General features: G+C 46.2%; 1 protein-coding gene across 2 annotated transcripts in view; it reads right to left on the reverse strand.

The window, feature by feature from the left end:
- Window positions 1-8,612, reverse strand: part of LOC144093653 (ras-related protein Rab-8A-like) — a 92,836-nt gene extending 84,224 nt beyond the window's left edge. For both annotated transcript variants that reach the window (XM_077627244.1, XM_077627243.1), the window contains exon 1: window positions 8,446-8,612. In XM_077627244.1, the coding sequence (XP_077483370.1) occupies window positions 8,446-8,569 (124 nt within the window). In that variant the 5' untranslated portion in view covers window positions 8,570-8,612. The remainder of the gene's footprint in view (window positions 1-8,445) is intronic.
- Between the last annotated feature and the right edge of the window lie 4,511 nt (window positions 8,613-13,123).

Consider the following 13,123-nt stretch of genomic DNA (forward strand, 5'->3'; position numbering starts at 1 on the left):
AAAGTGACGGGCATGGCTCTGTGTGTCATAGCCCGCGAGTGAGTACCTGTATCGCCGTCGATACGTCGATACAATCCACGGCGCACCCTACTCATACACAGAACCTTCGCGGAAACTACCTCATTGTGTCCGCCGAAAAAAAAAAAAAAAACGCGCGGTTCCGAGTACTCACTGGCCGGTGCCCAACTCTTTTCCATCAGTGTCGGCGGCGTCCTTATTCCTGTTGTTTTGTTTCCTGCATACCGTTCCCGCAGCGCCCAGAGATTTGCATTCACACGAACCGCCGATAGTGCTTCGACCCTTTCCCTCGCAATGCCAGCGCTTGTACTTTTTCGTCGGGTGGATCCGGTGCACTGTTGCCGCAATACGTGTTCTTTTCAAGAGACCCGCGTTTTTTCGCTGTGATTTCTGCTCTCCCAGACTGAAGAGTACAGGGACCCTTACTCGGAACTATGCAGCATAGATAACTGGCAACGATCGACTCCATAGATAACTGGCAACGATCGACTCCCATTCCTTCTGCTGCCGCAGTATAAACGATAAAGAAGAACATTTAAAATGGCAGCAGTGTGCAAACTTTCACGTTCGCTGCAGTACGCGTATTTTTTTTTTCGTGGCGGTTTAAAGGTTACCGTTTTTTTTTTTTCATTTTATGTTAGCAGCTACGTGGGCGACTGAGAGGTTTTTCGAACACGCATGTGACAGAAGTCGGTAAATGGCTTTGAGCCGAGCGTTCATTTTTCGATGAAAAACTTGAGAGAAAGAAAATCAAAATGCGCAGCAATATTTCTTCATCGCGAAGAGGCAAAACAAACCTTCCTTTGGAGCTGTCACTTTGAGGCCGCAAAACTGAAGTTCTAGGGACTTTTTTCTTCTTTCTTTGTGAATGCCTCAACGGCATGGCTCAAAGCAGAGTGCTATTCATGTATTACAAAGGGATTTGTTCATGCTATGAGCGGTGCGTCTTGTCCAGGACGCCGCATGCAGTCTATCAGTCAAGCGAGGCACAGAACCAGAACAAATGCCGCGAAAGTTCAGCTTTTTAGAAGAACTTTTTGTTGGCCTAGATGGTGCATTTTGTAACCCAAGAACTGTAGCGCAACCAAGACGAACACAAAAAAGAGGCACACAGGACTAGCGCTAAACCTGCAGTGTGCCTCTTTCTTGTGTTCGTCTTGGTTGCGCTACAGTTCTTTAGTTCAGCTTTTTAGCCATGTTGCCTCTACGCCGCAACAGGTCCGCGTGGAGCAGAACGCTTGCTTACCGCAGAGCAGGCATTCCGTGGTAGTGCAAGTCGTAATTTGAAACTCTCGTATCGTCGCGATGCACCCAGGCGACCGTTTTTAATCGAAACAATCGTTCCTCAAAGAAGTGCTTAACTGCTGCGGGGATCCCGTATTCGTTCGCCTTGCATCTTTGTAACTCGGCGGACGTTACAAATATATATATATATATATATATATATATATATATATATATATATATATATATATATATATATATATATATATATATATATATATATATATATATACCAAAAGTGATTTCTGGCAGCTTCACCAAAAAATTATAAAATCCCCGAAAAAGGCTGGTCCTCCAGCCGAAACGTCGTGAATTAAATCCTGTTATGTTTCAATTTTTTGGTGATTATATATATATATATATATATATATATATATATATATATATATATATATATATATATATATATATATATATATATATATCGATCGATCGATCACGAACAAGCGCTTCCTTGGAAACACTCCGCGCGCCACAAGCTTGGCACACACGTTCGATCTGGGATCTCCGCGGCGTTTACGGACCACATCCGGCCATGTGCGTTAGAGCCAAACACGGCAAGTTCAAGTACCTTAGAAAGTATGTGCCCTTCGGATGTCTTCATTTAACCGGTCGAAATTAGCTTTCACCCCTCCGCAAATGATGCGACGTACGCTCGATCTGCACAGACCTTCAATTAAGCAACATATCCCGGTCCGCCCTGCTCCAACGTGACTCATTAGATTTCCCCAGATGAGTGGGACAGTGAATGACAGTGGCACATCGTTGGCTACCAAACTACACCGTCAACATTGTGCTACGGCGCACATGGGCCAAACAGCGTTTACCTCCGTGGCATTACCCTCTTGCAGGCGGCCATCTTAGATTTCGTCGCGCCACCTATAGGCCGTGGACATTACGAAGAATGGCTGGCTCCTTCATAATACACAGTGAATAGCATTAGCCTGCCACGACGACTTGATTCGTGACTGTCATTACAAAAATGACATCAAAAGCAGTAAACGTTAAAATAATCGTTTTGAAAACGTTAATTTTCCAGTCTATTTTAATAAATGACAAGACACAAAAAAAGACGGAATCCTGGTCGAAGAATATGACTGAAAAAAAAAATAAAACTTTTTTTTTCATATTAGAATTAAGAGATCACGCGGTACATCCGATCGTCACGTGTGACACCCAGCGTACTCGACTATACCTGGCTGGCTTGGCCACGTCTCCGGGCCAGCGCATAGCACTGACAGGCTTCGCCCGGCGCAACGCGTGATCGTTTGAAGCTTCGGACGCGCCTTGTTGGCGGACAGGTGTTGTCCGACCTACGCACGGCACGCCGCTTAATAGGAGCCGCGTGCGCCTACAGAACTGTGCACGCGAGCTTCGCTTTTTTTTTCTTTCTTAACAGCTCTGGCGCTAACGCGGATCAGGCGCTTCGAATCAGAAAATAGATGTTTGCACATATAATAAGGAAGGGGCAAAGCATAGCGCCTGTACCTAGACTGTCGATGCCTGGACGCAGTGCCTACAATATTTATTTACGGACTTTCAGTTTTATAATTCGAGGGACACGAATCTGGCTCTATTTCACAGTGTTAACACTGGGTTAAAAATCGTTTTCAATAAACTATTTCCAGTCCACTTCTTTTTCCGAATATTTTTGCCAACGGAATTAAATCAGTGCGAGCACTCATTCTGTGTTGGGGCGAATAAATGCTGTATTCCTGTTTATTACTTTTTGAATAATCTATAAATGACAGCTTGCACCATAAAGTATTTATCATATTAATTTTTTTTTGTAAATTTACAATTATATTTTGTCGCGTGCACTGCCATTACCATGCGTAGCATTTCAGCCCCCTTTGCTCGTGCACCTTTCAACCTTTCAAAGAAACGCGCAACAGCATTAGAGCACACCGTGGGCAGGGCTTCACGTAATGATAGCAATAAGGCGCCAACAAGATGTAGAATTGTGTTCTGACGGCACGCTCTCAACTGGTACGGGCACTTTCAGCGGGTACAGAGCTAACGAGAAGTTAGCTCATGTAAGCCAGGCCACGGACGACAAGCGTTAAAGGATGCTTACGATCAACGACTAACTGGAAACATCACCCTATAGAACAAGTTCAGGATGTTCTTCTTTCCGTATGCCGCACACTCAGCTTTCTACTCACGCAAGTTATAGTTTCTTGAAGCCACTGTCCGGGTAAAATAATGCGAAGAAATGCTTACCCGATTTCTATATAACCTCGCCGGGGCGCAAGAACAGGGATAAAGCAGGTTTTATCTTAAAATAATTAAAAAAACCCCTAAATGCGTTCATGGAACGCTTTCAGAAAGTGTTCCTGTGTTTGATTTTCTTTTATGCAGCTTGAGATGGAAGAGGAGCAGGCAGTACCAAATAACGACAGACCAGCAAAGCAAGCGTGGCCGTTACTATAATGCAAAGGGCAAGCACACGCGAAATGTTGAAAATAAGTTAGAAGAGAAACACACTAGCTATATATATAAAGACCTAACTCCAGATCACGTTGGAGAAAAAGGTGCACTAAAGGTGGACACAACAACAACTAAAAAAAAACAAGGAGAGAGCAACTGGCACATAAGAAAAAAAAACAACGTAAAATCGGTTAAAGTACGTCGTAGCGAGCACTTCATTACAAACGTGACGACATCAAAGTATATTCAGCCTTTGACTAAGAAAACGCGAATACGTGCATCAGAAAGAAAAATCTAGAAGCCAAGGTACATGAAAAACTGCTTATTAGAAAGGAAATCCTGCTCTCCTCGAAGAAACCAGCACCTTTACCTAAAACGAAAAAAAAATAAAAGTTAGCTAAAACTTACTCTGAGCGTGCAAGGTACGCGCCGTGTAAAGAAACGCGAAGGGAAATGGATCGACAAAAATATAAAAAATAAAAGCGCCGAGCGGAAATGTTCTCCATTTTGATCAGTTGCGCAAACCAAGCCAGGAAAACTTGCGGACGACGTCGAGCACAAAAGAAGCTTGTTTTCCGAGCGAAAAGAAATGCAGCAGCAGTGCCTGTGTGCTCTTGAGCCGTCTTACAAGGCGTACTAACGACGAAAATAAGAATGCTACTCTGCTCTCGACGCGAGCTTCCGCCTAGTAAGAACGGTCAACAGGGCTGAGCGGAATAATCGGATGAGGACGAATAGAACAGCGCGGGACGCACGACTATACGAGGCAGTCAGGTAAAAAGAACATAACTACGTTAAATTGCTGACGGATAACCACGCGTCTGTCAGCGGAGCGTGTCGATGTTGACTCGCGTTAAAACTAAAACCATGATTCTGGGCTTAAACTGACAAGCTTGGCTTCAAAGAAACCCACCGTGATCACGCCCTTTCTCGTGAGGCATCGTGGTTATACGAATTCAAGCGCTGCTAGATCGATAACCAATTCGACGTTCCTTACACCTAACATGGCCGAGCGTCTGGTGCCCTGAGATGTTCATGATGAAAATGGGGCCGCAAACAAAACGGAGACACCGAAAGAAGACAACGGGACGAGCGCCTCCATTTTCATCATGAACAGTTTCCAACTAGCCAAACTTTCCATTGTACTGAGCTGCACGTATGTCGGTAATCTAAGTGAAAACCGCTTCCTTCAATTCCCTCCTACGCGCTTCATTCGAAAGCTGAGATGTTCGTGACAGGCGGAAAATTGGAAAAATCGTATACAAGCTTGAACAGGGAGCCCTATAGTGCAAGCCGTAATGCAAGCTACAATGAAGGGTTCCGAAGCTGCACAAGCGGGCTGCACGAGCGAAAAATAAAATAAATACGAAAACGAAAACACGACGCAACGGGAATCTCGTAACACGACCCGCATCTCCGTCTGTCAATTCTCAGCGCCCATCTCAAATCATGACAGCGACAACTTCCAGACGACAATCCGCCTGTCGTATTTCTTTCGATGCCTCGAGTTTTCCTGCAGGAATGACGCAGAACCCAACGCTATACTGAGGACATTAAACTAGAAAAAAGGAAGAGCAGAAAACCTGGGCAGAGCCGCAGCGATTGGAAAACACAGCTCTGCACGAATCCGACTTACAGCTGCGACTCCTGCGGTCATGAGACCCGCCGCAGCTGAGGGCACATTGTTTTGGTTTCAGTGTCAGCGGAGCATGTTTTGTCTGCCCTGAAGTCGCCTGAATAGATGCCTCATTCCTTCATATCTGCGCCGGCTTCACTTTCCTCGCCCACTCTCTTCTCATTTTATTTTCCTGCTCTGCCTCGAATGTGGGTCACGTTGCAGCTGCGAGGTGCCAGATAAACTTCGTTACGGTTCCTGCCTTTTTTTTTTCTTTCTTTCTCGGTTTCCATTCTTCCGTTCGCTCTTTCCTTTGGGACTTGAACGTCTTCCATTCGCGTCGAAAAACTCGGGAGAGCAGAGCAGTCAATCAGCATTGCGTCATACCCGAAAAGCGACACCCGCACGGGTCGCCCATAGCGACAAGCTGACCGAAGGCGCTGTAATAGAAGAGACGTGCAATGGTTTCGACATTTGACAGCGCTTGGCTGCGCAGTCAGACTTAATTTAACGTGCAAAATTAAGTTTCCTGGACACCATCTGACGCATCAGAGCACACGTCTCAACTTTACGCACAGTCTTTAGAAAAGGTAACGAATGGAGCGAAAAGTACACTACTAACTGTCGAAGCGCGGCTTACCTATACTATCAAGCGGGATGAATCATGGAAGGCACTATAAGGAAACGAGTACTCGGTAATGATGTATAGTGTAAATGTGTTAATCCGAGCTCGTTTAATTCGAACAACCGCTTTATTCGAACTAACGCTTCGGTACCCACAAAATCGGTTTGGTATATGGGTGTTTAACGTCCCAAAGCGACTAAGGCTACGAGGGACGCTGCAGTGAAGGGCTCCGGAAATTTAGACCACCTGGAGTTGTTTAACGTGCACTAGGCATATTTACGTGCATTATAATATTGTACCTGTCAACAAGATGTTTGATTACAGATTTTCATGCATTTATAAAGCGCTAATAAGAAGAGGTGATTCCTTTATTTATAACATTGTTGAACTTATATCTCGCCACTTATCATACGACACCGGAGCACAGTATACATTTGCACTACCGAAGTGCAGGACTAATTACGGGCATTCCATGTTAAACTATATCGTACCAAAGTTCTTGAATAACACATCCTGTGACGAACTAAACACTATGTCTAAATTCACAATCCGAAAGAGTTTTACTCGTGAATCTATCCTTCAGTGATTTCAGATGTTTTCATACCATCTTACAATGTATCATTCTGTTGAAACTGTGAAATTTCTTGTATTAATAATGTTGATAATTGAGATATACGCCTGTTACTGTCATTCCTGTTCTATATTATTATGTATTCTTTGTTTTATTTGATGGCTGTTTGTTTGATGGTGACTGTAATTCCTGTTCAATATTCTTTTGTATTATTTGTTTTATTTGGTGGTTGTTCCCGCCTTGTGCCTACAGCTGACTTGTAGGGGTGGTGAAGCCCGTCAAGCGGCGTCTCATTCACAGTTTTTTTTTTTTTCACCATCCCCAGTTTGTAACCACAAGCTGAAATAAAAGATTGATTGACATCGCACAGTACACGGGCCTCTGGAATTTCGCCTCCATCGAAATTCCACCGCCGCGGTACCCACAAAATCATACGTATTAATAAGACGGCCCTTAATTTGAGTTCCGCGTTGTTTGGTCTCCGTCGATTTCGAATTGTCGAGAGACAACTGCATAATGGCTTGTGTTGACGTATATATCATTTGTGCCTACTAAAACATAAATTAGAAGGGCATAACACGCTTACTCTATATGATTAGCTTCCTATTTCCTCATCTATTTGCAGTGTGGATCCCTAATTTTGTGACGAAACATTACATTACCATAATAATAACTAGCTCAACTTTTTTGAAGTGCTGTTACGCAGTGCGGTCAGCCATGCGTGTTCCTACAGGGTGGTTAGTTTTATTAAATAATATAAATGCGACGAAATAACGCAAAAACAACTTAGAAAGCGTTGGGTAATCGATCTATTATTTAGCAGTACGGTTTAAGAAAATAAGGTGTCCACATGGCTATAGATAACCCAACCTCAAATGTGGTGCTTAGTTTACAGCTACTACAGCATTTTTATGCACAAAAGCCTTCTATGATCAACAATTAAGGACCAACCGAACTCAGCTTTGAGGCATCCAGCAACGCCTGCCGAACGAACTTGGCCATTTATCTCGGCGTGCGACGACTGACAGGTTTCAAATGTCACGCCAACGAACGAACGCACGTGGACGAACATAACGGCTGGGTTTACCCATAATGGGTATCACGACAAAAGGATCTGTCGACCTTTGTCCTTTGCGTCTATTTTTATTTGGATATAAAAACTTGCCGGCTAACAATAGCGGCGGCCTTGGAGACGCGCCTTACGCTCCAGTATAAAACGAACAGCTGCACTCTGTCTGCACGCCGTACAGTCGGCTCAGGCAGTGGCTCTACCTCCAATATACAGGCAAGGCTTTCGTACGAAAAGAGCCGGACCACGGCGAAAAATCAATCTTGGGTCTCAGAACGGGGGAATTCCCCGCGGCGCAGCGGACTGCGCTGAAAGTCCGCACCGCGCTGTATCGAGGTTCGCACGTACACCGCTTCGAACGCGCCGGCCAGATGACTCATCGCCCGTATTGTTTGCTTTGCACGGCGAGCCCAACGGCTCCCTGCTTATGCCTAGCTGCATCTTCCACCTCCATGCTTCGCACGCAATGCCATCAGCACTCCACGGTAGCTCACTTCCGCGTTTGCAAGCACGGGTTGCGAGCCTTGAGCAAATGATACAGTTTTCGAGAACACAGATGTTTTGAATGCAAAACACAGGCCTCGCTCAACAGGTCCTGTGTGAACCGCCGTTTAGGCGCTGCGGCAAAATAACACGTTATATATAGTCTTCCTATCGTAAACGAGAAGGTTCAGCGGCGCTTTGAAAGACGAAAACGGTGCCGAGTCGGCAACCCGATATTTCGGCTTTTCCACCCAGCAGGAAAGCGCCCGGGGGAAGCCCAATTTACAGGGCGGAGAAAAGACCGGAGAAATATGCCCACCATCGCCCGCAGGGGGCGCGATGAGACTTACCGATTGTGGATATATACGTGTCGTAGAACCGCTCGTCGCAGAATCGGTGAACGATGCACGTTTTGCCCACATTGCTGTCTCCCAGGACGAGAATTTTGAAAATGGCCGTGAAGTCCACCGCCATGTTGGCCCAACTGACAGCGGCTGACGCGGGATCGATGTGTTGCTCCGGGCGAAAGAGAAACAGTGAGGAGGAGAGAGCACTTCCGGAACCTGGCGGATATGACGTAGATCTCGCATCTGCAGGCGCTTTATGTACTTTCTTTGCCTTGGGCTCCCAAAGCAAGCAGCGGCGCTCGTGCGAGGAAACGCTAAGCAAACGCGAGTCGAAGAATAACTGGGAAACCATCTGCACGCCGGTCATTCGAAATTTACTGAAACACGTCGGAGAAGGGCCTACATTGAATTTCACTTTCGTCTCAGGAGAAGTGGGAATTCGCAGCTGGCGCATTAAATGAAGCCGTCTCAGATTTCCGAGTCGTGCATCACTCAAGTCACGACGCCTGGTCAGCACTACAGTCCCTAGATCAGCTTTTTTTTAGGAAAGATCATGAAGGGACTTTAGTCAGCACTACGCGAAATTGCGACGTCAGGTGATAGCGCTTTCTTTTTTGTGCATTGCAAATGTCACTGTTGCAAAGGTCCTGTGACATCTCTTGCGAACCTAAGTACTGCCGTACTGTGCACACGTGCTCTTAGCGGTTTGGAATCTTCGATTTTTATGTTTTGAAAATTCTGCTTACTTTTCTCGGCGTTCATTTCTGAACACATTTTTTTTTTTGCGATATAAGGTGGTATTCCTGTGAGGTCAAAAGTCACCCGGAATTTCCCTTTTGACATTTTTGTAAGCTGGACTCGTCGCGGTGGCTCAGTGGTTAAGGCGCTCGTCTACTGAGCCGGACTAACCACCCGGGTTCGATCCTGACCACGGCGGCCGCGTTTCGATGGAGGCGAAATTCAAAAGGCGCTCGTGTGCTCAATTGTCAGCTGGTTGGTTGGTAACAACTTTATTTATAGTCCCGCAGAGCTTTCGCCGACGGGGTCTTAGGTCTCCCACGTGGGGACGTCGAGGTGTTGCCTCGTCGTCGCCTCGCGGGCCTGCTGCTAGTCAATCACGTTAAAATTATTCCGAGGACCTCCATTACGGCAGTTTCTTCTTTCACTTCCTCCTTTATCCCTTACCTTAATTACGGCGCGGTTCGGGTACCCACCGAGATAAGTGAGACAGTTACTGCGTCCTTTCCTGAAAACTTTTTTTTTTTTTGTAGCGATAGCTACATTACGGTATCATTTCGAGCCTTCAGCGCGGCACCTCTTCCTTCCTTTCTTCTTTCACTTCCTCCTTTATCCCTTCCCTTACGGCGCGGTTCAGGTGTCCGCTGATATGTGAGAGAGATACTGCGCCATTTCCTTTCCCCAAAAGCCAATTCAATTGAAGCGTGGCGGCGCCACCACGCTGTCACGTGGTGCGGAGCAGCTGCCGGCGGCGCGGTGCCGTGGCTGATCACGTGGTTGGTCACGTGACCAAGTTCCACTCGGCCAGTTGTAGCTATCGCGTCACTGCAGGTTTAACCAGAGCTAAACCATCGCAAAAATGTTCGTACTGAGTTATGAGCTTATAGACAAATCCCATCCCCATTTAGAAAACGAACAGAAGTTATATGGTAGAAGAGAAAAACGCAAGTGGAAGTTGACTTCTAAAAGCTATAGGTTCATGGTAACGTTGGGTTTCTGCACTGGGTAGAGCAAGATGTCCATGCCCCCCCCCCCCCCCCCCCCCACTCACCATTTGCTGACCGTCTCCACAGGACATTTGGTCACTGTTATGCAGTGTGTTGCTGAACTGCCACATTTCACACCCCAGTGCGAAACCGAGGGGTTCGCATGCCGCCTCTGCCCTGCGGGAAGAAAGCGACCTGCCAAGGTCTTGGCCTTTTGCAGTCGGCTAACCACCCTTCCTGCTGTTTACAGGGTTTGTTTTCGAATTAGCCTTTTCGAACGGCATTAGGGTGGGGTGGAGGCTGCATGACCTGCTCTAAGAAAATAGCTAAAGAAAGCACTGAGCATCAGGGTGTGGGCCCACCCTCAACACAAGTGCCTGGCATTTTGACTGCTGGGGCATCCCTGTCTGCAGAGGTGTGTAAAGGAGTAATACCTCAGAACACACAAGTGCTCTACTTAACACAACGGCACCACCGTCTCCCAATACCCGCTTTCCGTAATCCGGTAATTTTTTGCCTTTGCCCGAGTGCAACTCCTACCATACAGCAAACTAGTTGTGTGGCATGTATGTTAAAGAATACCGATTTTTTTTCCCGAATTTTCGCAAATTTAATTTGGCATACTGAAGACCAATGCCTACGTATAACCAGTGTTAGTGAATATACCTACAGTGGGAACTCTGTACACTCCACTTAACGATTCTAGGTCCCCTCTTATTAACTTATATAAATGATCTCCCCATGTGAATACAACCTTGCAACACCATTATATGTGCTAACGATACTGTTTACTTGAGTCATTCCCTTGACCGCTGCTGCCAACTCTTTAACAACCATCACAAGGCACTTTTAAGTGCTTTAGGACTCCTACAGGATGGCCCCGTGCACCTGGAGCATGTCTTCAGACCCTGGAGAGATGTGGCTTTGGGTGCACTTGGGACAAAAGCATTTTTAGTGTTTCTTAGAGACATGGGTTAGATGGGCATTCTTTGACAATCAAGAGTGGGTGCGTGTGCTTGATTTCACCATTCATCCTTTCTTTTTCCCTTTTTCATCCCCCTCTTCTTTCACCCTCACCTGGAGTAGCATGCCAGGCCAACAACCAGGCAGACCTCTCCTGTTTTATTAGTCTCTCTCCTCCTCCCTTGACTGTTTTGTTAAATTTGAAGTAGCCTTTCGTTCTCTAGAAGCAAACAGGCTCCATATTAATCAGTTGAAAATTCATTTTATAGTATTTAGGCCATCCCACAAGCATGTTCCTAGCACACTTTCCCTTCACACGGCATTGCTTGACACTGCACCCACCGACGGCATTGCATTTTTAATAGTAGATCCTAATCTTCGTCTCAAATTCACCCATGTTTCATATATTTGTAATAAGGTCGCATCTCGCATTAAAGCTCTGCTTTGGGCTCTTCATTTTGACTACCAGACTTGTGTAACTATGTGCTGAAGTAAGGCTCACTATAGACCTTTGCACCTGGCGAGGGAGTTGTGAAACGCCTCCCCTCTGGACTGTCCGAAACCGGTTCCACCACCACTTCCACTGCGCTAGTGCGAAGTGCTCAGGACAGTCCAGTGAACAATATGGCAGCACCCAGGGAGGCCTTATTGCAAAAGTCTATACTACTATTTTGCTGCATGTTGTCCTGAGGCAGCTCATAAGTCTCTATTCATAGTTACCTTTCATATTTCATTCCCACTGAGTTTGTCATAACATTCTGCCTGTCGAGATGTTCTACGTTTCCTGATGCCTCCTTGTTTCGAATATTTTATAGACAAGTCTATGTGAAAGAATTTCCTGAGCATACCATACCAAATAGGTGCATGCAATTTTCGCTGCAAAATAATCTGCTTCTTCCAGCCATTCAAAATTGGGACCATGTTAGATCTTAGTTCCGGAATGAATGAATGAGAAACTTTATTGGTTCCTTTAGGAAGTAGTAGCGGTAGAGGACGAAGTCTTCGTCGTGAAGATTGGGTCCTCCTTGGCCGTGGGTGGGCCCCTAGTCCAGGGCTCCACTGAGTCGGGCCACCTCGCTTGCGTGTGCTATGAGGGCCCTTTGGACCCCTAGCTCGCAGCTGGTGAGCAGACTCTCCCATTGCTCCGCACTTGGTGTTTTGTGTTTGTGGAATGCTTGATTTCTTCCGCACTCCCATGTGACATGATATAGTGTTGGTTTTGCTCCGCACCACGGACAGTTGGTGCTATACTGTATGGGGAACATCTTGCTTAATATGTATAAGTTTGGGAAGGAGCCTGTTTGCAGTCTTCGCCATCCTGTGGCTTCCTCCTTGAATAATGCTTTATGTGGTGGGGGGTATTGGATACTTAGCCCCTTATATAGGTTTAATAATTCCGAATAGGTGTCCCCGCAATTAATCTGGGGCCCCTCGGGGTTAATGACGTTCCTGCTTGGCTGGTCATTCCTCAAGCTAGGTTGTCTGCCCCTTCATTGCCCCTGATCCCTGCGTGACTCGGTATCCAGATTATGTTGTGTATTGGTCGTCCCTCAGGGAGCAGAGCTCTACTGAGGATCTTGAGTGCCGTGCTGCTAATTCTGCCTCTAGTATAGTTCCGGCACGCCTCTTGTGAATCCGTTAAGATGTTAAGGGATCTCCCTGTCCTATACCCTTCATTCGCAGCCAGGGCGACAGCAATCTCCTCTGCCTCCGTTATATTAGATACTTCGGCTGTGAGGCTTGTGATGTGTTCTCAGTGGTAATTTACAACTACTGCTACCGCGCTATTTTTGTGTTTGGGGGTATAGGGAGGCATCAGTGTAGACTGTGTTGTCCCGATGCCCCATGTTCCTCTCATGAAATTCTGCCCTAACCTGTCTCCTGTTAGCATGGAGGTTTGGATCCATGTTTCGGGGGATAGGTTGTATGCATAGCTTCTTTCTTAGCGGGTCTGGTATTGCGGCCCTGCTATTTTGTGGCTTTTCTATTTCCCG

The sequence above is a fragment of the Amblyomma americanum genome, chromosome 6 (assembly GCF_052857255.1).
Source record: "Amblyomma americanum isolate KBUSLIRL-KWMA chromosome 6, ASM5285725v1, whole genome shotgun sequence".
Lineage (NCBI taxonomy): Eukaryota > Metazoa > Arthropoda > Arachnida > Ixodida > Ixodidae > Amblyomma > Amblyomma americanum.